The sequence below is a fragment of the Pyrgilauda ruficollis genome, unplaced genomic scaffold (assembly GCF_017590135.1).
Source record: "Pyrgilauda ruficollis isolate IOZ18807 unplaced genomic scaffold, ASM1759013v1 scaffold48, whole genome shotgun sequence".
NCBI classification, from domain to species: domain Eukaryota; kingdom Metazoa; phylum Chordata; class Aves; order Passeriformes; family Passeridae; genus Pyrgilauda; species Pyrgilauda ruficollis.
The window spans coordinates 2,965,355-2,991,263 of NW_024526377.1; the positions used below are offsets into that span (position 1 = coordinate 2,965,355).

General features: G+C 51.8%; 1 protein-coding gene across 6 annotated transcripts; it reads left to right on the forward strand.

Annotated features, from left to right (window-relative positions):
• The first annotated feature begins 1,414 nt into the window (after positions 1-1,414).
• EPHA10 (EPH receptor A10) lies at positions 1,415-25,407 on the forward strand. 6 transcript variants are annotated; one of them, XM_041479326.1, is made up of 15 exons: positions 1,415-2,033; positions 8,815-8,970; positions 10,106-10,447; positions 15,801-15,925; positions 16,737-16,905; positions 17,992-18,100; positions 18,192-18,251; positions 19,632-19,741; positions 21,503-21,688; positions 22,888-22,949; positions 23,036-23,239; positions 23,831-23,980; positions 24,149-24,348; positions 24,441-24,605; positions 25,293-25,407. In XM_041479326.1, the coding sequence occupies exons 1-15, from the start codon at positions 1,430-1,432 to the stop codon at positions 25,405-25,407; spliced, it is 2,757 nt and encodes a 918-aa protein (XP_041335260.1). In that variant the 5' UTR covers positions 1,415-1,429. The 6 variants fall into 6 exon arrangements, with proteins under 6 accessions (XP_041335260.1, XP_041335257.1, XP_041335259.1 ...); XM_041479323.1 differs by having other exon boundaries at positions 18,192-18,247; positions 19,616-19,741; XM_041479325.1 differs by having other exon boundaries at positions 16,737-16,899; positions 18,192-18,256; positions 19,616-19,741; positions 24,149-24,333.
• The last annotated feature ends 502 nt before the right edge of the window (positions 25,408-25,909 follow it).

Sequence of the window (25,909 nt, forward strand, 5' to 3'; positions counted from 1 at the left end):
GCATTTCCAGTGTCAGTGGTTTTCCTAACATGCTGCCTTCCCTGCAGTTGTCCTGCTGGACTCAAAGGAATCGCAGGCGGAGCTGGGCTGGACCTCACACCCCTCGAACGGGGTAAGCACGGGGCTGGGACTGTCCCTCTGCACCGCTGGAGAGGGTGAAAGGCTCTGTCAGCCTCTTGGTGCTCAGCAGCGTTTGAAGTGCTGCCTGTGAGAGCTTTGCTTGCACAGAGCTGGGGTGGGGCTGGCAGCCACGGGACCTCCTCATGCAAGGTCGATGGGTAGCTTGGCATGATCAGAGTCCCTGGGAGCAGAGCGAGGAGTGAGGTCCCTCCTCAAAAGGGATTTTACGCTGCTAAAACAAGCCAATAAACACTGGCTCGTTAAGGCTTTGTGTTGTGGATCGCACACCAGCATGAGCACCAAGGGTCAGTCAAGCCCTTAGAATCCGAGGGCTGTGGCTGGGGAGGACACTGGGAGCTGTGCCATGTAATGTTTGTTTCATCAGCCCCTGGCTTTGCTGCTGGTGTTGGTCTAAAGCCACTTTCAGTAGGCTTGGAGTTGTGCTCCTTGCAGCTTTGGGTTAATTTTCCCGAATGGAAACAAAGCGTTCAGACAGAAAAGGGATAGGTCCTGGAGTCATCTGCGTGGCACAGCTGTTTGTTTGCAGAAGAAACTCTGTTCTGGATATGTTTTGACTGTTTTGCATAAATTTACCCCCAGAAAGAATTGCTTTGGGAAATTGCCAGGTCGTCATTCAGGCTGTGAGGGTTGAATCATCATTTCTCTGATCAGAATCTCTGCTGATAGCTTTGGGGGAACACTGTTTCACTTGCAGTCTGAGGATTTGTCCTGTTGCAGCTAAAACTTCTCCTGGCAGAGAAGCTGCTGCTGTTCCTGAAGGTGTTTGACATCCTCGTGTGATGGTGTCACTGATGTCACATCTCCTTAGAGATGGATTTCTTGGAAATCTTGGATTTCTCTGGGGGGCCCAACCCCATCCAGCATTACACTGTGTGGCAGCACTGTGTGGATGCACCTTCCCAGGGACAGAAAATCTGAGGAGTGTGTGGGAGATGAAGGCTCTGGCTCCTCAGCAGATGATGTGTCCAGAATCAGGCTTTGTTTTCCAAGACCTACTGCCAGCGCTGCCTTTCTGGTTGTGTTTTCACGTCTGCACCTCTTTGTAGAGCTCAGCTGTTGGGTGGCCCAGGAGCAGGGTTACTGCAGCTGGTGGGTTTGGTGGGCTGAGGACTTCCAGTGCCTACAGCATAATGGCTGTGGCGGGGGGCTTGTGGCAGTGACATTTATGCTGTCTGGCGTGTCTCTGCTGGGCCAGCTCCCGAGCTTTGTGTTCTGTCCCCAGTGGGAAGAGATCAGTGGCGTGGATGAGACCTACAAGCCGATACGCACGTACCAGGTCTGCAACGTCATGGAGCCCAACCAGAACAACTGGCTGCAGACGGGCTGGATCGCCAGGCGTGACGGCCAGAGGATCTTCATTGAGCTGAAGTTCACCCTGCGGGACTGCAACAGCATCCCTGGCGTGACGAGCAGCTGCAAGGAGACTTTCAACCTGTACTACGTGGAGTCTGACTCCGACCTGGGCCGCAGCGTCCGTGAGGGCAAGCACACCAAGATCGACACCATCGCTGCCGACGAGAGCTTCACGCAGGGAGACCTGGGCGAGCGCAAGATGAAGCTGAACACTGAGCTCAGGGAGATTGGGCACCTGAGCAAGAGAGGCTTCCACCTGGGCTTCCAGGACGTGGGCGCCTGCGTGGCGCTGGTCTCCGTGCGGGTTTATTACAAGAAGTGTCTGAGCACCGTGCAGAACTTGGCCACGTTCCCAGACACGGTGGCAGAGACGGCCTTTGTGACGCTGGTGGAGGTTAAGGGCACTTGTGTTGCCCATGCTGAGGTGGACGTGGATAACCCCCCTCGGATGCACTGCAGCGCAGAGGGCGAGTGGCTGGTGCCCGTAGGGAAATGCATGTGCAGCCCTGGCTTTGAGGAGAAGGACGGGGCATGCAGAGGTAAACGTGGCCATTGGTCTCCTGGCAGGTTTTGTCTGTCAGTCCATGCTGCTGCCGGACCTCTCTGGTGCCTGAGCACAGTTTGGACAGGTGGCATTGTCTTTTGCAGCAGTATGTTGGTTTGGGTGATGGCAGCTCCCCAGTGAAGCACCAGAGGTTTGTTTGGAGGGTGGCAGCTGGAGGGCATGGGGCTGCTCTGCAGCCTGGTGCTGGTTGGGCAGATGTGTCAGAGCTCTGGGTGCTGTCAGGAATTTCCCACAGCTTTATCTGTAATGTTAAAATTACTCTAGAACATTAATATCCCTATTGATACGCTTTGGACACGGTTTAATAATTTGGTGATTTTACGGCTCACAAGGTTATGTTTAAGGTTATGTTACATCATGGATGTACCCTCTGCCTTAACAAGGCATCCCACTAATGAACCTGAGGCTGTGACCTTTCTTTCAAAGGCAGGTGAGAGCCAGGTGTGGGATGCTGGGTGTCGTGCTCTTCCTCAGAGTGTGGAGCCTCTGAATGGAGTGAGTTGCTGGGCTAATGCCACCCCATGGCACCTTCTTGCCAGCTGGGACCTGGGAAAGGAGGTGAATTCTTCAGTAAAATACATCTGAAAAGACCCTTTGCTACCCATGCCCGGTGTCCAGGTGATACCTTGGATGTCTCCCTTTTCACCTCAACAACAGATTGAGAGGAAAACAGCTAAGTAAGTCCCAGGCAGGTGGAGTTGCCCTGCACTGGAGGCAGGTGGTGCAGTAGGAGAGTGAGCTTTCTGCCCTTCAGCAGCACCTCCAGGCTTTTCACTGTGCTGGTGGTGCTGCCTTCCTCCAGGTGGTGGGATGCCCTTCCCAGTGCTCTGGGCAGTGGCTTCTCCTTAAGAAGACCTTATTAAAGCTATCAAATTGAAATCTCAGTGCTGTTGATTGCTTCAGTGGCTGCATGGCAGCTTGCCATGCTTTCCACATCTGTTTGGAGTGGGGATTTACATAGTGAGTCCCAGAAGGCTTTTGCTAATGTTTCAGGTTTCTCTGTGTTGAGTTTAAATAATTCATATTCTCTGAGGAAAAATATTTGAAGTAATTTAATGGACATAATTAAGTTTCTCTCCCCTCTCACAGAAAGCAGGTCATTAGTCATTCTCTGTAGAGCAGCGTCTGATGTCGGGTCAAATATCAGAAAATAGTTTTTAAGGGTTGAAAGTTTTGGGTTTGTTTGCAGCCCTGCATTAGCATAGTGCTAAGTGAATAGCTTTAAAAGATTTCTGATGAAAGCTTCAGTGAGGACAAAAGCCCTTGGGCTGGAGGCAGGTGGATGCTTTGGCAGTTTGGTGGCACAACACACCTGGCTCCACCACCGTGACCCTGTGGAATGGCTTTGGAGGGCTCAGAGGGTGTGGATCCTGCTGGCCCACAAAACTTCTTGGCCAGAGTCTCTGTTGCAGCTCTTGTGGGCCTGAGAGGTCTGGGTGGTGGACTGGGGGTGGTGGGGGCTTTGCTGGTGCCTGTGGGGTGGCATGGGGGCCAGGGTGGTGCTTGAGGGTGGTGCTGGCAGCAGGACTGTGGTGGTGGCAGCAGTGGAGGAAGCAGGAGATGAGCTGGTGAAGGTGTTTAACCTTGGTGGCAGAGCTGGTGTCCCTCTAACCCTGATTTAATTACTGAAAGCGTCCTGTACCAAGAGAAGGTTTGTGTCCTCACTCTGAAATTAGGAGAGATGACTAAAAGGCCAATAGGACTTCTGACTCTGCTAATTCTGGCTGCAGGAAAGCTGGGTCTTTCCATGTCCATCCTCCTGTCCTGCACCACTGCTCCAGCACTCCTGACAAGTCTGCATGTTTCTGATGAATTGTTTTGGTGTTTGTTGGCGTACAGCCACCTCTGGGGTGGGACTGCACAACTTTAGTGTCTGTTTAACACCCACTCACAAAGAAGAGGAGAATTTGTCACTGAAAATACACTCAGACTTGTCTTGTCTGATGTATCTCTGTAGCCAGCTGCTGCTCTGTGCTTACTCTGACCATAAAACCTGTTCCCAGAAGATGCATGGCAGGCAATTGGGCAGTCCTGTGCTCTGTGGATGATCCCTTGCCCATCCCTGTTTTGTTTTCACTTGCCTTCCCAGCTTTGATATCTTTTTGCCATTAATTTTGTCAGGTGTGAGCTGTAGCCCCTTTATTCTGGTTGTTTTTGATGTGTAGCAATAGTTTTTGTGTAAATGAAGCCGTGATGTGGGAGATCTGCCTAACATTTTCATTCAAAGTTGTCTCCTTCTGCTTCCTCTCTTCTATCCAATCCCTAGTAATATCTGCAAGGAGAATTTCAACAAAGCTCAAGGTTAATATTTACCAGCCAGATTTGCTGCAAATAAGACAACTTAAACCAGACATTGCATTAATATGATGGAGGCCAGTTACCAAAAATAGCTGCCAGCCACTCTTCTTTGACAGAAACGTAAATTTGTGCTCTGGCAAAGTTTCCTCCTCAATTCATTTTTCTCCACTTCTGACAGCACTGGCAGGAGCCAGCTCTGCCTGCTGCTGTGTCCCATGCTCTGCTGCCCCTCACCAGCACCTGGAGCCCTGCTTGGTCTGGCCAATGATGGGCTAATTAGTGTCCCTGTCCCTTGTCTACATGGAAATGACGTCACTGGAACAGTTTTAGAGTTGAAATTGTTTCTAGTGCTTTGTCAGGATTTTTAAATGGCCTTTTAAAGAGATGAGTGTTGCTCATCTCTTTAAAACCTTGCACAGGAGGTGGCTTCAGTGACAGTCTTGTCCACAGGTGCTGTTTGAAATGGGGAATAACAGAAATTCCCCCTCCTTGTCTGCATCACTGGGTGGATTTTTGGGCATCATGTTGAATTCAACCTGCTGTGGACAAGACACAAGGAAGATTTATTTGTATCTCTCTTAGGGAGAAAGCAGAGGTTTAGGGTGGGAGTGGGATGTGGGGTGAGCCAGATGCTCTTCTGTCCATTGGATATGTCCCACCACACCACTGTGTCACTGCAGTGTCCTTAGGTGGAAAAGAAATAGTTCAATTGAAAGTTAGAGAAATCTAAAATAATAAATGACAATATTTTGTCATTTACTGCAAAGCTACCTCCTGAAGCCTGAGGTCTGCTTTTCTGTTTAAATAGAAAAAAGATAGATCCAAATGTACAGCACTTGGAGCTTTTGATTTGTTTCATCTTTTATACATTAACTTACAAACCTGTAAGTGCTCCTGGAGTGTACTTTATCTGCTGACTGATGCTGGAGGATTATGCATACGTTTATTTTCCCTCCTGGGGCTCTGCAAGTTGCACAAAGCACCAGGTTTTACTTTCATCACGGATGCAGCCACAGGCATCCTACAGTCAGACCCTGTGCTTGCAGCTGTGTGGAACTGGAGGAAATTCCAGAGGAATTCTGGAGCTGGGCACATTGAGGGGGGTTGTGAGGTGGGATCAGCTGGGTGTTGGTTGCTCACACACATGGAGCAGCCATGTAAAATCTCTCTGCAGTAATGGCCAGGCTTGGAGGTATTCATCATTTGGGACTGCACATTGTTCCATTGCTGCTCACAGTGTGTCTGAAATAATTATGGCTTTGGAAGTGGTGACAGATCCAGACACAAATCGCTCCGTGACATTTCATTTCAGAGCAAGCTACTCTGACAATTACAAGCATCACAAGTTGTTTGCAGAATTCCTGTGAGGTTAAGGTCATGGATATCTGGCTGCTGGGTGAATGGGCTGGATGGGCTGTTGAAATCCAGAGGGGACGTGTCTTGCCCACAGCTGAGGGGGTTTATGTGAGCTGAAGTGCTCAGAGGGCCCTGGAGAGGCTGGTCAGCCAGTCCTTCACCAGGGACTGTTGGGTGGGTGCATTAGGGAGCTGAGAGACAGCAGTGAATTGCACTTGGCTCAGCAGATGTGCCTGCTTCAGTGTGTCCTTGAGGAACATTCTGGCATAAATAGCAAGGAGGTTCTGTCAGTCCTGGCTGGATTCATCAAATGCACTCTGTTAGATATTTCAAGACTGTCTTTGTTCTGGACTAAATCACTAAATTTAATTTTGGCTGTTAAGAGTTTGTTGTTGGGGATGCACAAGGATCTTGCCCTTGGACACAGGTTTTCATTTTAGTACTCCACAAATTATTTAACAAGGACAAAAATTACAGAGTAGCATTGTCTAGAGGTGTCAGAATTGCTGGCAATGTGTTGGACCATAGGCTGCTTGTTGAAAACCAGTTGTTAAAAACCTCCAAACTGTGTGGAAGGCAAGGTGCTTTTGGATTCTCTGGGGTGGTACAGCCTGAAGCTCCCATCCTGGCAGACATGAGGTGAGAAGAGCCTGACTCAGTGCTTGCATTGATTGCTCTTCATGCTGACTTTGTCCCTCTCACGCTGGCTCACAGATTGGACACGACTGCTGTCCCTTCTCTCTGCCTGCAGTATTGATCACAGCTGGTGCAGTAAGGCAAGGTGAGATCTCAAACTCAGCGTGGAGAGGGCAGCAGCCTCTCTGCTACCCGAGGATGTTTTTCAGCAAGGCTCTTTGTCCACCTCAGTGCACCACTGAAGCTCTGTCCTGTCAGTGATTTACACAGGGTGCCCTGTCTGGTTTGGGCAGCCTGTCCTCATCCATGGGCACTGGCTGGCAGTGTCTGTCCCTCCTTGGGACTGCTGCTCCCTCCTTCCCATTGTGCTGGCCTGAGGCACTTCGCCTCTGAAGCACTGATGAAATGTTTGGAACATAATAAACAGTGACTTGATAATGGGATTTAGATGGATGGAGTAGGGCTGTGCCAGCCTGGTCCAGGGAGGGGTCAGCAGGAGCAAGAGCTCCTGTGAGAGATGCATTGTGAACACCTTGGGTGACAGTGGTGAGATTGCAGGGTTGAGTGCTGCTCAAAGGGCTGGATGCAAGTCTGAGAGCTGGAGGGGCCCAGTGCTCCCAGTCTGCCCTTTGCTGGGAGGGACTGGCATTGTCAGGCTGCTGGGGTGCCTCAGCCTGTGCTGCTGTCCTGGTTCTTGCTGTGGCACCCCCAGTGCTGGCTGCCTGTCTCCCCAGCTGTGGCTTTCCTAAAGAGCATTTTTATGAATGTCTGCTTCAGCAGAGAAAATTAACACACATTAAAGCAGATGAACTTTGTCAGATACAATTCCATGACCAAAACTGGAAAGGAATTGATTTTGGAAGACAACCGAGTTGTAGTGTTAATTATAAATGCCTGTATAGGCATTTTGAGTGAGGCTGCAGCTGTTATTAATTCATGCTGGCACACTCAGTGCTGCTGCTGGTAGGACTTCACTGGGAAGGGAAATGGAAAGCTGTCCTGTGCCACTGGAGTAGGAAACCATGCATTTTCCAGGTCTGCTTCCTCAGTCACCCCTGCTTTCCCTGTGGCACAGGCTGGGAATGAGAGAGGACGTTGCTCTCTCCGAAAACACCCGCTCCTGCCTGAGGAGCTGTGTCAGGTGAGGTGCAGAGAGAAGCCTTTCCCAAGGTTACTTCATGCTGGGTTATCAGCCAAGCTGCCTCCCAGACGAGTGCAGCTCGCTGTGCTGCTGGTTTGGCAGGGTGCAGACAGTGTTACACAGAGGGGGGAATGTGCTCCCTCTGCCAGTGACAGGGACCAGGCCCGCTTGAGGAGCTTCTGTGGTCAGCAGTGTGGAGCTGGAGAGAGGCACTTGATCCATCTGACCCATCTGACTGCTTCTCTTTGGCTCTGGGACAATGAATTATTGAATTTTATTGTTTAATAATTTACGTGTGGTAGCACCAGAGGACCAGGAACAGGATAGAAAGCAGTGTACAAAAAAAGAGAATTTCATTCTATAAATTGATGACCTGATCCCCCGAGAGCTGTCACATACCCACTGCAGAAATAAGCACTGTGAAATGACAGGGACACCTAAACCAGCTGGAGACCAAGAAAAACACTCGTAGGATGAGGTGGAAGAGGGTGGGAGTTTGTCTGAAAAAAGAAACAGAGACACACATATGATGCATCACGTGTGCTGGGCACTTTTGTTCTTCTCAAGGGCAAGTTTTGGACAGCCAAGTTAAAAAAAAAATTAGGAAGTAAAGCCCGTGGCTCCTCGTGGGACACACTCACATGGGGTTGTGGTGCCTGCTCCTGGGACATGCAAATTGGGGCATTTTGTGCCATTATTAATGACAGACACTTCTGTAAACTTACTTCTGACTGTTAGAAAACAGGGTGGACTATTCTGAAAGACACTTCTAATTGGAAATGTTCAGTTTCCTGCGATGAGGTGTCAGGTTTGTGTGACAGGCACATCTGAGGGATGGGGTCTGGGTTTAATGCTTGGATCCCATCATGTTTGTAAACAGGATTGATTTTCCTGTCGTGTCTGATGCAGTGATGTTTCTGCCCTGTGTGGTGGTCAGTGCTGCCTAACTAAAGGAAAAAAGCACAATCTGTCTCCATTCTATGAATACACTACCAGTTCTGATTTGGTTTCTCAATTCTAAAGAGGGAACTGGAAGTTTCAGGAGTAATTTTAACATTTGCTATTTTTTCCTAGTTTATCTAGCACCCTAGATAGGGAATGACATTTACTATGAAAGTCAGTGCAGAGCTACAGAACCCAAATGGGTAAAACCAAGGGACATCTTTCTTGGTGCCAGGATCATGCAGGTGCTCAGGGAAAGCAGCTTAGAGGGTGGTGTCTGCTGGCCAGGGGCAGCACAGGAGGCTCCAGGGAAATGCAGTCACCAGACATGTCCCAATTTATCCTGTGCTGCTCTCCCCTTAACAGCCTCTCTCTCTTTCAGCTTGCCTTCCAGGGTTTTACAAGCTCTCCCTCCGTCTCCCTCTCTGTTCTCCATGCCCTGAGCACAGCTTCACACCTGAGGAAGCCTCCACGTTCTGTTTGTGCCAGACAAATTACTCCAGGTCTCCTTCAGACCCACCATCTGCCTCCTGCACACGTAGGTCTCTGTCTGTCCAGCACTCTGTCTGTCCTGCAGTGCCCAGGGCTGTGCCTGCCTGCTCTGTGTGCTCACCTCGGGGTCTGTGCACTGGGGAGGGGATGGAGGGGCTGTCCCTACAACCCAGACTGATCAGACACATCAGGCAGATGTGCAGTCAGGCTCGCAGACTCCCTGATAAACTGGGGCACAGTCATTTAGTGACTATAATTCACAGGTTTTAATTAAATGGCCTCTAGTTAATCGGACTGGACTCCAGCTGCTCTGGTGATGGATGCTGTCCAGCTGCCAGCACAGGGATGAGGAACCCTCTGTCTCTGCAGAGCATGGCCAGGCAGTGTCTGACCAGGAGTGGGCTCCTGGGGCCAGTGCTGCTCAGGGCTCCAGCCAGGGGCTCCCCATGCACACTGTGAGCTGTGGCTTGTGGTGCACACACGTCCCTGCAGCTGGGATCCTCTGTCCCACTGTGTTGCACACACCAGTGCCTCCGTGTCCCCTCGTGCCACCCCTGGCTGTGGCTGTCCAGGACCTCTGTGTCCCCTCATGCCACCCCTGGCTGTTGCTGTCCACATGTCCCCTTGTGCCACCCCTGGCTGTGGCTGTCCAGGACTGTGCCCTTGTGCTCTACCTCCAGTGCCTGCTGTGCTGCTCCCAGAGAGGATCTTGAGGTTTGTGATGTGTTACTCTTTGAGCCAGGTCTTATGAGCTCCCAGAGAAACCCATCACACCTGAGATAGCTCAGCAACCCCAAACGACATAAAATTAGCAGGATGGCTTCTGAGGTAGTGTTGGAAACATAGAAAGGTTTAATAAAAGGCAAGATTACAAAGCTCTTACAGAGAAAAACCGAGCCAGGTTTTGCAGAGGCAAGAGGTTCTTGCTCCTGCTAGAACACCCCACAAAAGTGATTATTTCCTTTGCTCTTTTCCTTTTTTAGTGAATTACCTAGGTGGGACCTCTTGGTCAGACAGCCACAGGTCTGAGGTGAAATCCCAAAGGTCCTACGAGGTGTAGGGAGAGAAACTGAGAGAGAAACTTGTGTGCTTTTCCCCTTTTTAAACAAAGAATAATTTAGTCACTCCGCCAACAGGAAGCACATCCCTACACCTATACACTGACACTCTTTTCCTTGCAGGCCCACCCTCTGCCCCGAGGAACCTGGTGTACAGCCTGCGCCAGTCCTCCCTGGTGCTGCAGTGGAGCGCCCCGGCCGACGCGGGCGGCCGCAGCGACCTCACCTACAGCCTGTGGTGTGGCCGGTGCCCCGCGGTGCCAGCGGGGCGCTGCCAGCAGTGTGGCAGCAGCGTGGGCTTCGTGCCGCAGCAGACGGGGCTGGTGGGGCGCACGGTCACCCTGGTGAACCTGCTGCCTCACGCCAACTACACCATCCGCGTGCTGGCCCTCAACGGCGTCTCGGCCGTCAGCCCGCTGGCCGGCCAGCAGTACGCCGAGGTCAACGTGTCCACGGGCCCTGCAGGTACGTGGCACACGCGGGGACAGCGTGCTGTTTTCCCTCCCTGGGGTGCTTTGCTCTGGTGGGTCAGTTTTGGGGTGTGGGGGTGTCACAATCCGCTAGGGCAAGCGGGGTTGTGATGGTTCGTTTGCTGATCCCGAGAGTGCAAAAGACAAATGGCAGGGGACTGTCATTTAATCGCAGCAAATGCGCCTTTATTGAGGGCCAGCAGCAAATGTGATAGAGGGATCTACAAGGAAATCGAGAGGAAATTGAAAAGGAAATAAAGGACAGAAAGAAAAAGGGGGGAAGGGGAATGTAGCTACCAATGAGACGGAATCGTCATGGTGCAGCCACACAGATTCACCATCGTCCGTGGGGGCTCACCAAAGTCGTGTCCAAAGCTGCAGTTTATATAGTCTCAATCCAAAGTGAGTGGCATCAGCCAAAAGGTGGGGAAGATTCATGGGCCGTTGTGTTGAGACCCCTCGGTCTGTGAGGCAGGAGCGAGCGTGCAAGGACAAGCCACCGCTTGTCAGAACCTGTGAGGCAGGTGAAGGTGTGCAAGGACAAGCCACCGTTTCTCAGAACCTGTTCAAAGCAGTGTGCTGTGAAGGCACCAGTGAGCAATCACCAGTGCAATCACCAGTGATCCTGTGCTCGTTGGTGATTGCAAACAATCACTTGGCATGACATCCAGAAAACATCCGCCTCAGCCAGGCCAGAGTTCCTGTCCGGGGTCATCAGGGCCCTTGTGACAATCATGAGGCAAATGAGGGAAACTCCAGACTTTCTCTTACAGGGGTCTGCTCTGCAGGCAGGGTTTTGGTGGCTTTGCTGCTGGGAGGACACAGAGCCTGTGGGTGCTGTGGTCACCATCCTCAGGCCTGTGCTGTGGCAGTGCCCCGTCGGAGTTCAGACACACAATCACAGAATGATTATATGCAGGTGCTTTTATTAAAGAGCTCTGGGTGTCAGGGGTACACAGACCCAAATCTGACTCTGACATGGGTTCGGGCTGAACATGTTTTATGTTCTATCATTCTATAACTTACATATTAATTATTAAACTTACATTGTTCTGTTGTATACATTGATTTCGTCCAAGCACGGGTTTCTCGTGATCCCCCTCAAACCTTTGAACATAGTTTCTCATGATTCTTCTTATGATTAAACAATAATTACATCTAATTATTAAGTAACCATCACATCTAACAATCATATCATTTATCATACACTGGTTACACAGGTGCAGTTTCACATAATCTAGCAAACACAAGGTCTAACATTTCCCAGGGCCTACCTTTAACGTTTTCCCAGGGCCTACTAAGCCTAACTTTCTTTCTAACTCCCCGAATTTTCTGTGATTTTAAAATCTTTTACTATCACCCCATTCCTGCTTGGTTTGTCCTGGGGGCACAGGCATATTTATCCTGGGTGCTTTGCTGGGCAGAGGGGCAGATGAAGGCTGGCCCATGGCACTCTCAGAGGGTTCCATTTGATGCCTCTGGGATGCAAGGAGTGGTGACAGCCTGGGCTGTGAAGGGACAAGTCTGCTCTGTGATCTGGCTGCAGTTTGAATTTATAAAACCCCCTTTGATGAAGCAGCACTTCCAGCCCATTCATCAGAAAACCCTCCTTAAAACAGATAATTCAAATGTTGGCTATCCTTCAGAAACAAAAAAATTGATTTGCACTCTCTATCCTGCGCTGGTCTGTGACACAGTTCTTACTGTAATTGTCCCCTTCCATGTCCAGTTTGGCATTTCCCTCAGGTAAAGGGGAGTGAGTGCCCATGCCTGTGGGCAGGTCTCTGACCAGAGGGGTTGGCTGAGGAGTCCCTCCTCAGCTGTTGTCTGTGCCAAAGGACCGTCGGGTCCCTCCTGTGCTGTTGGCTCTGCTGAAGGACAGTCGGCTCTGGCTTGTCGTGTCCTTGTCCATTCCTCTGCAGTTACATTATTAATTTGCATGAAAACCCTTTCCCAAGCCACAGTTAATGGAGACAGATGATCCTCAGGTACCTCTTGGCAGGAAGCGGCCAACAATTTCATCTGAAGAGATTAAACTTTGATCTTGTTACAAATAATTTTCTTACCACTTGATCAAATGGTTTTTGTGCACGTTGTTGCTTTCTCTCCCCTCATACCATAATCCCTGTGGCTCCACTGGGGGATGCTGGGCTGCAGACTGCTCCTCAGCAGAGGTGTCATTCCTCATTAGGATCTTTGCTGTTCAAGGATGGATTTAGCTCTGGGAAGGTCTTCTGCCTCCTGAGCTCAGGCCAGGGGGACAGAGAACAGGCTGGGGTGTGGTGAGCTTAGAGAAGTCTGATAAAAAGCCATTCCTCCAGCCTGGTGCAGGCAGAGGGGCCGGTGCCATGGAGCTCCCACCTTGCCTGAGCCCCCAGGTCTGAGCTGGGCACAAGCTCAGCTGTGGGCAGTGAGTGCCCCGTTCTCTTAGGGAGCAAAGCAGCAAGTCAGTGATGCCAGCCCATGCCTTGGCTGCTAAGAACAGCTTTTCCCCTGGGGCAGGGGGAAATCTCAGCCCCTTGCTCGATACCGTGTACTCCTGAGGGAACTGAAATCCATGTCGACAATGTGGATAATTAATGCTGTAATCTGTTCAAAATCAATGTCTCTTGTTGAGCTGTCAAGTCTCCAGATGCAATGGTGGCTGGGAATTACCCAGGCAGCTGAGGCTCGGAAGTTTCTTGGGACACTGACAGTTTTTATTGCTGAGGGTGTCCCCTCCCGGGCAGTGCCAGGCCAGGGCTGCCCTGTCAGCAGTGCCCTGCTTCCTCTTGCCTTTGCACCGTTGGCAGGGTGTGGCAGTGATGGTTAACCCGTGCCTATCAGCAAAGAGGGGCAGAAGGTGGAGAGAAGGTTGTGTCCTGGGGGAGTGGCTGCAAGCTGAGTTTGTCTGAAAGAACTCAATGTGAGGAGGGGACCCTGCATGGGCAGGACACGGAGCCACAGCTGGCAGGGACAGCCTGGGGAGCTGCTCCACAGGCTTCTTGGAGTCCTGACTCTGCAGCTCCTTGTCACTAGAGCCCACCACAGAAGTGCTGGATGGGGCCAGAGGTCAGGAGGAGGGAGACTCCAGGGATGCCTGGGCAGTGCTGCCTTCCACGGTGGCTGTCGTGCTGTGGTCTCGGAAGTCGCAGGGGAGCCCTGTCTGCTGATAAGCAGGTTCAGAGGAAAAATTAAACAAGAAACAACACCTTATTTAGCTGTCAGATCCTGCTCCTCTAATCCAGCTCCGAGTGCAGCTCCGTGCTGTCCTTCCCCTCCAGCAGTCACCAGAGGGAATTGTCCATCGTTCCTTGTAATTGCAGCGAAAAGAGGAGATGCAATTTAGTCTGCAGGTGGCAAAATTAATACTGTGTTTTTTCTAATCTGTCCCCAGCATGGGACTAAATAAAAGTGTTTGAGGAGTGAGGGGAACTGTTTGCCTGCAGGAGTGGAGCTGCATTAGCCATGTAAATGTGCACTCCAGGCCACTGTCATTTGTATTCCCGGCAGGAATACAAGGCTCCTGCCTTAAAGAGCTTTTAAATCTGCTGCTGATTAATAATGCAACCAGTACCAGAATGCATCCTCCTTCCTGAGGCTGGAGAAGGGGGTTGAGCTGAATTTGGTGCTCCAAAGTAGATTTGCCTGTGTATGCCCAGGGCTGATTCAGTCACCCTGGGGCAGTGGGGCTGCAGGATGAGCCAGCTCTGGGGCTGAGCTCCTGGGGTCTTTGCCCTGAAAGGGCTGCCTGCTGACTGGTGAGGCAGCTTCTCTGCTTTGGAATGGAGATCTCTGAGGCGTGTTCTGGGTTGGGATGTTAGTGACTGGTGAAGGAGGGGAGAGGTGGCTCTCTCTGGCACAAGCAGGTGCCCAAGTGCAGCTGCTGGATGCAGTGAGTTGTTCTGGGGAAGGACACGCTGCCACATGTAGTTTTATGCTGTTCTGCTGCTATGCTGGTTAATCAACAGGAGAAAACCCACGTAGAGGGGAATGGAGTTTATAAAATCAGGCAGAGTGGTGAATAATTTAATGTTTGCTTTTTTGAATAGAGGCAATGATAGAAGAGCTTAAAATATTGATGGGAAACACATTTTTTTCACAGTGTGAAATGCTTTATAGTCTGTGTGATTTTCTTTAATGTTTTTTAAACATGTTTGAGGCTGGCACCTACTTTTCTGTCATGTACTATGGGCTCTGCTCTAAAGCACATCTGTGAGTGAGTAGGATTTTTCCTGCTGACTTTGTTAACAGTCAGGACCATGCAGTCAGGTCTCTCCAGTCCATTTCCAGGGTTCAGAGACACAGGAGGGCAGCTGTGTGATATTTTATTGATGGGGATCATACAACACAGTAAGGAACACTTAGCTTATCTTACAGGACCCAAGGCAAGAGCTGGGGGACAATGTTGGGCTCTGTCCCACACCCTGGGGTGGGTCACAGCAGAGGGAGCCATGTGTGGGCCATGGCAGCTGCACAGGAGCCCCTTTGACCCCTCTCACAGGAAGCCAAAATGATTTGGAATCAAGGAGCAAATTACCATGAATAAAACATCATGAGGGCTTTTTATTTCAGCAAAGATTAATGAGCTAAGTAATAAATACAAAATTTCACAGGTACTTAAGTTTACTTTCTAAGGACTTGTTCCTCTCCATGGGAGGGGAGGTGGGACAGAGACGGGTCCAGAGAATGTCCTGATTTGATGGGAAGTAGGACAAGCTGGGAACAGTCAATATCCCTGTGCAGCTTTTGCCGTGCCTGAGGCTGTGAGCTGCTGCCTGCATAGTCTGGAGATTTGTTTGGAGCCAAATCTGGTTAAAATGGGAATATTGGCAAGTGCGTCTTGCAGTGGGTGAACTAAATGGATGCAAGCATGTCGGGGAGGGAGTTTGTGCTGACCAGAAATACACAGGCAGCTCCTGAGGCACAGGCTGCTCTCAGAGCAGGGGTCATACCCTCAGCAGTCCAGCTGCATGGGGTGGATCTGGTGTGAGGTGCTTCAGGAGGCCTTGGTGTGTCCCACCAGCCCTCCTGATCAAAGATTGTGTTTTGCCTTTCCCAGACATCCTCAGCAGGGGTTCAGAGCCCAGGACACCAGCCCATCCTCAGCCCCCTCAGCAGCACTAGGGGTGGAGGGTGCTGTCAGGATTTTTGCCAGTTTTCCATTGCAGTGTTGCAGGATTACAAAACTGTTGTGTTTTACCACTCTCTTCTCCCACGGGATGGCCACCAGCTCAGAGCTATTCCAGTCCTGATTCAGAGAGAGGGAACTGGTGTCTGCAGAAGCCACACACGCTGCAGCTGTTGGAGTGAAAGGTTTTACTGGAGCAGCCCCTCAGTCACTGCCCTTTTCCTCTCTGCATTTTCAGTGCCAACTCCTGTCACTGACATCCGCACAGACAAAGTGGAGCAGAAGAGTGTCTCCCTGTCCTGGCAGGAGCCAGGCTTCCTGACTGCCAATGGCACTGAGTACGAGATCAAGTACTTTGAGAAGGTAGGCTCTGGGTGTGGGAATCCTTAAAACCAGAGGGTTTTGGGAAAGCTGCAAAAGGCAGGCCTCAGAGACAGCAGAACTGTGATTAGAGCTAAGCAGTAGACACATGGGACACTGCCTGTGCTGGACTGTGGGGCTGGGACACTGCCTGTGCTGGATTGTGGGGCTGTGGGACACTGCCTGTGCTGGACTGTGGGGCTGGGACACTGCCTGTGCTGGATTGTGGGGCTGTGGGACACTGCCTGTGCTGGACTGTGGGGCTGGGACACTGCCTGTGCTGGATTGTGGGGCTGGGGGACACTGCCTGTGATGGACTGTGGGGCTGGGACACTGCTTGTGCTGGATTGTGGGGCTGGGACACTGCCTGTGCCACACTGTGGGGCTGGGATGCCTCTTGGGGCTCCACCTGCTATTTTCCAATCCACACAGATTTGCTCCAATACTGCTGTTCTGTTCTATATCTCAAGCCACAGAAAAATGCAGCAGTGGAGCAGGGAAGGGCTGGCTGGTGCCACAGCTCAGCCTGGCACAGGGGGAAGTTGCCGTGAGGGGTGGCACAGCTGCTCCCCACCACCACATCTTCTGCCTTCATGTCTTCATAGCACCATCCACCTCCATCTGCCATTTCCTGTGACCTTCCCATGTAATTTCTGTTGATCAGACATCCAGTGAATGTATTGTTTCTTTTGGAGGCTGGCTCTTTGGCTCTCTGTCCTCATGGGACCCAGAGCTGAGGACACGACTGTGCCATGCTGGCTCTGTGGCACAGCTGTCACTCCAGCTCCATCTCAGGTATCTCATTATTTCGCAGGATCAGAGAGATCAAAGTTACTCAACTGTGAAAACCACATCAACAGCCGTGACAGTCAATAACCTGAAGCCTGGAACCCTCTACATTTTCCAAATCCGAACATCTTCCTCTCCAGACTATGGGAACTTCAACCCTGGCATTGAAGTGGAGACATTGGCAGAGTGTAAGTGCAGCAGGGCTCGTGTCCCTGCCAGGGCTCTGAGCTGAGCTCTGGGGAGGCTGTGCTTGCAGCTCATGCCCCAGCTGCTCCTGGTTTCATGGAGCAGCACTTGTTCTGGTTCTGCTCCTCCAGGTCTAAGGGCCACTGCCATCCAGGAATTTGCCTGTGCTTGCATTTTCCCATTAGATTTTGATGAGGTTGGTCCTGCTGCCCTGCCTGTCCTGGGGGAGCCTGTCCTGTCTCTTCTCAGTGAAGAGTCAATGAGGGCAGTTGCTCTCTGGCTCCTTTCTCACGAGGAGGCTGGGACAGGCTCTGCTCTTTGGCTGAGATTGCCCAAAACCAGGCTTAGCTCATGACTGCTGCCTGCCTCCCGCTGCTGTCCTGGCTCAGGGGACACTTGGCTTGCCTACTCCTTGGCTGGCTCAGGGCAGCCAGCATCAGTGTTATCTGCTGAGACTTCTCCTTTTAAATTCCCATTCATAACTGTGGTCCAAAAGCATCTTATTTCACTAAGAGAAGGCTGGAGGGATGTTGGGCTTCGGCACAATCCCCCATGCTGGCTGGAAGAGCAAGGCTGAGCTGGCTGGCTCAGAACAGCTCCCACAGATTGTGTTTAACAGGGCTTTAAATTGCCTTCATTTGCCATACAGAAGACATTTCAGAATTAATTGAAGCCAATAAAAATTTTATAGAGAATGTAGCTATCTAATACCCCTGTTTGCAAAAGCAGGAGGAAAAGGGATTAATGTGATGAAAGAAAACTATTTGTAAGGCCATAAATTTTGATATGTTCCTCTGATAAACAGGATTCTTCCTCAGCTCTGATTACCAGCACCAGGAGCTGGTGCAGCAGTGCTGGGCTGCTCAGTCTGTGCTGCCTGCAGCACTGCCCAGCATGTTGGACTGATCCCACCAGCCTGGCCTCTTAAAGCTGAGCCAGAACCTGGAATTCTTGTGAGGATGGTGAAAAGCAGCCAAACTCCCACAGCTCTTCTGGAGGACACAGGCTGGCCATGGGAGCAGTGACCAGGGCAGCTCCTCTCCTCAAACCTGCCCCAGAGCACGTTGATGAGTGGCTCTGCTTCCCTCCTGCAGTGACAGTGGCCTCCAGTGAGCAGAACCCCGTCCTCATCATCGCCGTGGTGGCCATCGTGGGGCTGACAGTGCTGCTGTCCCTGGTGGTCGGTGTGATGGTCTGGAGGAGGTGAGCAGGGCCAGGCGTGCTCCAGGGGGGTTTCACCTGGGGTAAGGAGCTACTGCCCAGCTGCTGGTGTGCATCTTCATTCTCTTTGCAGGCAGTGTGGGTACAGCAAAGCCAGCCAGGATGGGGACGAGGAGCTGTACTTCCACTGTAAGTGGCGCCTGGCTGTCACGGCCGGTGTGACTGTGGGGATCCCTGTGTATTGGAATATACCAATATTGCTGAACGGAACGTGCCTTGGCTTATCTGGCTCTGCTGCTGAAACAAATAGTGGCAACTGTGGTGTTTGCACCCAGAGACACCCTGGCTAGCTGTGGGTCGCAGCTGGGCACCCTGAGGCAAGCCCAGGCACGCCCGAGCTCCGATGCTGGTGGGCTGGAGCTTCTCTTTTAGAGGGTCACTCCTCAGGCCTCCCTGTGCTGGAGAAGCTGTAAGGCCATGGTGAAGGAAGGAGTCGGTTCTGATGGAGGGTTTTAATCCAGAGTTTTTATTCTGGGCCGCATGGCCCCTGAATCCAGCAACAGCTCCAACAGAACTCCTGACTGCGTGGTCTCCTTGCCTTTTACTCGGGGAAGGGGAGGAATCTAAGGACCACCAGCCAGGTACAGGGCAGGAGATCTCAGGGGCAAAAAGGACACCAATGGCCCCCAGGGATGGAGAGCATCTTTTGAATCTGCCCAATCACTCGGCGGCCCCCTGGAATTCCTGGGTTGATAGACAGTGCCCAGCAGGAGTCAGGGTGGGAGAAAGGAGAGGTGATTGACACACCTGGGGAAGGACCGGGGTAACTGAGGCAAGCCATGACATCACAACACCTGTATTTATCATTGTTAATAACCCACCAAAGCAGCCCTGAGCCCTCACTCTTGAAGTGCTGTCAGCCTGTGTTATCCCAGAGCAGGGGCCAGCACAGCAAGGCTCTCTGAGGACCGTGGGCTTGACAGCTCCATGTGCCAATGTCTGTCCTTGCTGCGTGAGGGTCACTGCCTGCCAGAGGAAATGGGGATACCTGCAGCTTCCGTGGGGTGTATAAGTTATTGTCAGCTTCTCATGAACACAAGCAAACAGCCTTGTTTTCTGGGGCTACTCTGGATTATTGAGCAGCAATAATTTTACAGACAGCAGTTATCAGAGGGAATTCAGATGTCGGGACTGATGAGTTTATTTGATTCCTGGCACAAGCCCATGGAGTGCACACATGCTTTTCTGTTCCCCAAAGCACCTCAGAAGTAGAAGAGCCTGCCTTGACCATTTCAGTTAGCTTTGGAGGGTGGGAGCTTTACTGGAGCAAAGGGGCTGCTCTCCTTTACCCAGTGGAGAGAGCAGTTGGATTCACTCAATCCTAAAAAAAAATCTTAGAAACCTTAGAACTGAATCTTTTGCTTTGCTTATAGAAAGGTGGCACGTTGGTTCTGCCCACAGACCAGGAGATGGATGAGCTGGGATAGTGTTTCCCAGGATGGGTGGGTGGAAGTGCTGCTGAGCCCCTCTCCCCTGCCCTTTCTGCCTTTCCTGCAGTTAAAATACCAACCAGGAGGACATACATTGACCCCAGCACCTGCGAAGACCCCATGCAGGCCGTGCACCTCTTTGCCAAGGAACTGGACAATGCCAGCATCAAAATTGAGAGGATTATCAGGACAGGCAAGTCCCACGGGGTGGTGGCTGTGCTGGTGTGCTCCCCTTTCACTGGGCCATGGCAGAGCCATGACATTGCTCCAGTCCTGGGGTACCTGCCTGCAGCAGAGGATGGGAGTGGGGCTGCTGAGGGTTTTATCCAGAAGCTTTGTTCCACATTCCTGGTGTTTTCCTGAGGCACTGAGCACAGCCAAGCAAACGCCACGCAGACCAGAAAGCATCAGCAATTATCTGCATCTGGGCAGTTTGACAGCAGCATGAAAACTATTTATAAATACGTGAACCTAATGATTTATCGATTTTCATCAACTTCACTGCCTAAAACTTAAAAGCAAATTAAAATCCCCTGACTGGACCCTAGAGCCTTAATGGCTACTGTGTGCCAGAATGTGGGAAACGTGATCATTCTTTGTCATTTGTTTTCCTAAAGATAAATTCAGCTATAGCAGCAGCAGAGGTGGAGGAGGGGAGGAGGGAGGGCTTTGCCTGCAGCTGAAGGACAGTGTTGAAGGGGAGAGGACACTGAAGAGGGGATGAGGTTGCCTCTGAACTGCAGTGTGGAGCAGCTCAGAGGAGCCCCATGTACTTTTCATGAGCAAACTGGTGTTTGAAAAATCAAGAAAGAAATTAGTAAGGAAGACATTTAAATCTAAGAAAATTGGGAGTGTGTTTGTCTCACTGCTGACCTAACAATAACCTGATTTCCAAATCAATAAAGCTGTTCATAGCTACACGCTTTTTGCTGTGAAGCCAATATTGGTTTTTTATGTTGGGAATCCCGTAGCTCCTGTTGTGGAGCGCATGGCTGTGCAGTGGGATGTTCTTCCTTGAGGACTGCAGGAATCCTTCCTTGAGGATTGCACAGCCCTGCTGTGTCCAGCTCTGTGGGAAGCAGACCAGGAGGCAGAACCAGCCAGGCTCGGAGTGTGACCTCGGTGACAGGGGTTACTCCTCCTCTCATGGGCTAAAACACGATATGCACTGGAGCAGAGCATGGAGAGAACACTGAGAGGCTCTGGAGGTGGCTGAGGGCCAGCACAGTGCTCAGGATGGCCTGGTGTGAGTGGCAGCAATCCTGCCAGGGATCTGTTTAATATTGGAATATGACCAGTATTGCAGACAGGGCTTGCCTTGGCTTGTCTTGGCCCCTGCTGCTGAACCAAATAGTGGCAGCTGTGGTGTTTCACCCCAGAGACACTTTTGGCTAGCTGGAAGATGCAGCTGGGTGTGCTGGGACAAGTCCAGGCGTGCCGGGGCTCCGGTGGCAGCGGGATGGAGCTGCCTCCGTGCAGGGTCTGCTCCTCAGGTTTCCCTGTGCTGGAGAAGCTGTAAGGCCTTGGTGAAGGAAGGAGTCGGTTCTGATGGAGGGTTTTAATCCAGAGCTTTTATTCTGGCCCGCAGGCCTCTGAATCCAGCAACAGCTCCAACAGAACTCTGACTGCATGGTGTGCTTGCCCTTCTACCGGGGGAGAGGGGGCAGGGACGGGGTAGGAAGCCACCAACCAGGTACAGGAGAGGAGGTGTCAGGGGACAAGGGACACCTGGATGGACCAATGCCCCCCAGGGGTGGAGGGCATCCTTTGGATCTGCCAATCACTCAGTGCCCTTCTGGAACTCCAGGATTGACAGACAGTACTCAGCAGGGGTCAGGGTGTGTGAGAGAGGTGATTGACACACCTGGGCAGGAAACTTCAGGGGAGGGACCCGGGGTCCTGAGTTAAACCATAACATCACACTGCAAGTTTCACCCCTTTCTCTGCTGTGCAGGAGAGTTTGGGGAGATGTGCCGGGGGTGCCTGAAGCTGCCCAGCAAGCGCGAGCTGCCCGTGGCCGTCCGGACGCTGCGGGCCGGCTGCTCCGAGAAGCAGCAGCGCTCCTTCCTGGCCCAGGCCTGCACCATGGGCCAGTTTGACCACTCCAACGTCATCCGCCTGGAGGGGGTCATCACCAGAGGTACGTGGGTCCCAGGAGGCTCCTGAGCAGGAATGGGTATTTGCTGGGTCCGCAGGACGAAGGAGGAATTGATGAGTGCGACTCTGTGTTCTTAGAAGGCTAATTTATTATTTTACCATATGATATGATATTATATTATATTAAAGAATATGTCCTGGATTAGGGCAAATTTGGGAGAAAACCTCCAAAGGGGGTCTCCCCAGAAAGCAAACCCACACCGCCCCTCCCCACTCTGGTTCAGGAAGGATTCCTCGGAGAAAAGTGGAAAGAACCTGTTTATTTAACAAGCAAAACACCCCCAGCACACAAAATTAACAATACCGGATGGCAACACTCTTTCACCGCTGTGAAAAGGATGACAAATTCAGAAAGTCTCTCCTGGGAGTGGTCACTCTGTTATCAGTCCCTCCCGTGCTGGGGATGGCTGCTGCAAAAACACAGGAGGAGCAATCAGATAATTATTGTTTTAATTTCTCTCTGAGGCTTCTAAGCTTCTCAGGAGAAGAATCCTGGGCAAAGAGGATTTTTCAGAAAATGTGACAGTGACAGGAGTGGGTTTAAGCTGCTGCATTGGAGAGGTAACCTGGTGCTAGAGGTGCAGCTGGCTACCTGGAGAGCAGCTGTTCCCACATGCATCAGCTGGGTTTGCCTGCTGTTGATTAATAAAAAGCTTGCAGCTAGATTAATAAATGCAGGTAGTGGGACTGGCTTAGCAGCCAAGCATGTGTGCTCTTACTAAAAGTCAATTGAAGTGAGATTCTGTCAGTAAAACAGATGAGACTGACTGCTGCAGCTCTCTCCCTTGAGCGTGTGTGCAGAACCAGGCTATGGATGTGATAGCTAAATGGATATTCGTGTAAATCCAAAGAAACCAGAGCACGTGAGCTGATTCTAACTAGGCTTTTTATTATGAAAGGAAGTATTCTGGCTGAGCTGGTTGCTTTTGCTTTCACTGGGCTGTGCTGTCCTTTGTGATGTGCTTCAGAGTCCAGATGAAAGGAGCTTCTGATACTGGAATCCGTTCCTGGCTGGGAATGGCAGGGAAGCCTTGGCCCTAGTGCTCATTATAACCTGGCTGACAAAATGTCCTTATCTCCCCCAAAAGCCAGGCAGTGCAGGGGTTGGCACGTGGATTTGTAACCCCTGCAGAGTCTGAGTGATGGCAGCGCTGACACTGTGCTGCTTGTCTGTCTGTGCAGGGAGCACCATGATGATAGTGATGGAGTACATGGGGAACGGCCTGCTGGACTCCTTCCTCAGAGTGAGTACTGGGTGTCTGCCCAGCTTGGACTCTCCTGGCCCTGTTGCCGTGGCTGCCCTTTGGCTTTTCCTCCTCTGCTTTCACAGAAACACGAGGGGCAGCTGACAGGCACGCAGCTCGTCTGCATGCTGCAGGGCATCGCCTCTGGCATGGCGTACTTGGCAGAGATGGGCTACGTGCACAAAAGCCTTGCTGCCCACAAGGTCCTGGTGAGCAGCAGCCTGGCATGCAAGATCACAGGGTTCAGGCAGCCACAGGAAGACAAGATGGAAACCATCTTCTCCACCATGGTGAGCTGCATTCTGTTGTCAACACTTTTCCTAGGTTCCCATTTCCTTCTTCAAGTACGAACAGGGACTCTGCACCTTGGACTTCTTTCTCAGGTAGAAATCCAATGTGTTTGGTCAGGGACCTGCATAGCACCACACCTGCTCCAGCCCAACCCCGCTGCACAGATCAGGGCAGAGGGACTTGTGTTTGTACAGCTGTGAGGTGGTTTTCCTCAAATATCAGTGTACAAAATGCCATCAGCTCTTCCTGGGGACATTCTCCTCTCCCATTAATATTTCAGGACTTGCACGCCAGTGTAGCATACAGTTGTACTTTTTAAACAAATTGAGGAAAAAGTTTTCTCTTAGTACTAAATGTGACATTTTAAACAAATTGAGGAAAAGGTTTTCTCTTAGTACTAAATGTGACATTTGAAACAAATGAGGGAAAAGTTTTCTCTTAGCACTAAATGTGCTCATGGCACATGGGTTTGGTGCCCACCCTGTGATGCCACGCAGGGCACGATGAACAGTGGGTGGCTACCTGGGAATTCCAGCATTGGCCACATCCTGCTGGACAAGTAAATCATTCCTGCCCTTCTGCCTGTGCAGCGTGGGAAGAGCCTGGTGCTGTGGTCAGCCCCTGAGGCCGTCCAGTACCACCACTTCAGTCCTGCCAGCGACGTGTGGAGCTTCGGGATCGTCATGTGGGAAGTCATGTCCTACGGAGAGAGACCCTACTGGGACATGTCCCACCAGGATGTGAGTGCCCTGCAGCTGCACGGTGCTGCTGAAGGAGTGGCTGTGCCCGGTGTGAGGAGGGAGGCTTGCCCCAGGGGTTTGCCCCAGGGGTTTGCCCCAGGGGTTTGCCCCAGGGTTTGCCTCTGGTTTTCATCACAGCACCTGACCCCAGCCCCTCTCGTCCTGCAGGTGATGAAGGCTGTGGAGGATGGGTTCCGCCTGCCTGCCCCAGCCAACTGCCAGCCTCCCCTCCACCAGCTGATGCTCAACTGCTGGCAGAAGGACCGCAGCCAGCGGCCCAAGTTCTCGCAGATCCACAATGCCTTGAGCAAGTTGGTGCAGAGCCTGGAGCCCCCAAAGTGCCCCAGCTCCACGTGTCCCAGCTCTACGTGCCCCAGGTGACCACCCTCTTGCCACAGCTGCCCGTCCCCCCCTGCCCTGCTGTGCCCCACTCCCCTTTCACCACCCTCTCTGCTGGCAGGTCCCATGGCACGTCCATCCCCCTCTCCAAGAGAACCTTCTCGGCCTTCCCGTCCTTCAGCTCCGTGGGTGAGTGGCTGGAAGCTATAGAAATGGGCAGATACAAGGACAACTTCACTGCTGCAGGCTACTGCTACCTGGAGTCGGTGGCCAGGATGACAGCCCAGTAAGTGACCCCTTCTCCTGGCTGTAACCCTGTGTCGTGGCTGCAGCGACAGCAGTTTCCTGCCCCTGCCAGAGAGCAGAGCCACATCCATGTGATTTACTGATAACCTCTTGTGCTGCAGCACAGGGTGGTGGGCTCAGAGCTGTCCCACACCTGCTGCAGGCTCCTGTTAGCCCAGAATGCCTGGTCAGTGTCAGTGCTGCTTTGGCTGGGGCTAAAGGTTGGGGATTTCTTACTTGTGCATGTCTGGAAGCAGTCAGTGTTGGGGCACACAGTGGTCACGGTGATGTGAAATGCACATCAACAATGTGGATAATTAATGCTGTAATCTGTTCAAAATCAATGTCTCTTGTTGAGCTGTCAAGTCTCCAGATGCAGATGGTGGCTGGGAATTACCCAGGCAGCTGAGGCTCGGAAGTTTCTTGGGACACTGACAGTTTTTATTGCTGAGGGTGTCCCCTCCCGGGCAGTGCCAGGCCAGGGCTGCCCTGTCAGCAGTGCCCTGCTTCCTCTTGCCTTTGCACCGTTGGCAGGGTGTGGCAGTGATGGTTAACCCGTGCCTATCAGCAAAGAGGGGGAGAAGGTGGAGAGAAGGTTGTGTCCTGTTGGAGTGGCTGCAAGCTGAGTTTTGTCTGAAAGACCCCACTGGGGTTGTGTGTCATGGCTGATGTGGGGCTCACTTTGCAGAGACATCCTGAGCCTGGGCATCACGCTGGCAGAGCACCAGAAGACCATCCTGAGTGGGATCCAGAGCCTGCGGGCCCAGGTGATCCAGATGCACGGCCGAGGCGTGCAGGTGTGACGCCGTGTCTGCAGAGGCACGCAGCTCCTGGGCAGGAGAGGCCTGCTGGCCCCAAGCAGCCCCACCTCTGAAACCTGGGGGTCTCAGGTGGGCTGTGGGAGCCTCTGGGTGCTGCCAAACACGTGGCAAGAGAGCAGGGCTCCTGTGCCTGTGCCGGGGCAGCCCAGGATTGCTGGGGCGGTGCGGCGTGCCCGTGTGGACGTGGCTCTCCCCAGCACAGTTTTGTAAGATGAGTCAAAGTGTATTGATGCCATTTCATGAGGTAGTTGAGTTCACAGGGTGGGATGGACCTTTTTGCACTGTCTTAATCCAGAGCCAACACTTCTGTATCTAGTATCCTGCTGGTGAATCCATGGGGGCTTTTATACAACCTGACAGATCACAGCAACCCCACAAGGAGTTTTTATTGCTTTTATATTTAGAGAGCAGCTCTCACCCAATGCCCAACTCCTGGAAGGTGACTTTCCCCATCTGTGCTGAAGGAAACTCTTTCCCAGTTGCA

Bases quoted from the DNA above. Each gene is read 5' to 3' on its own strand.
- EPHA10 (XM_041479322.1), top strand. From the start codon at position 1,430: ATGGAGCCCAACCAGAACAACTGGCTGCAGACGGGCTGGATCGCCAGG. The intron at 15,926-16,736 runs GTAGGCTCTGGG...ATTATTTCGCAG, and splicing joins AGATCAAGTACTTTGAGAAG to GATCAGAGAGATCAAAGTTA. The intron at 21,689-22,887 runs GTACGTGGGTCC...CTGTCTGTGCAG, and splicing joins GGAGGGGGTCATCACCAGAG to GGAGCACCATGATGATAGTG.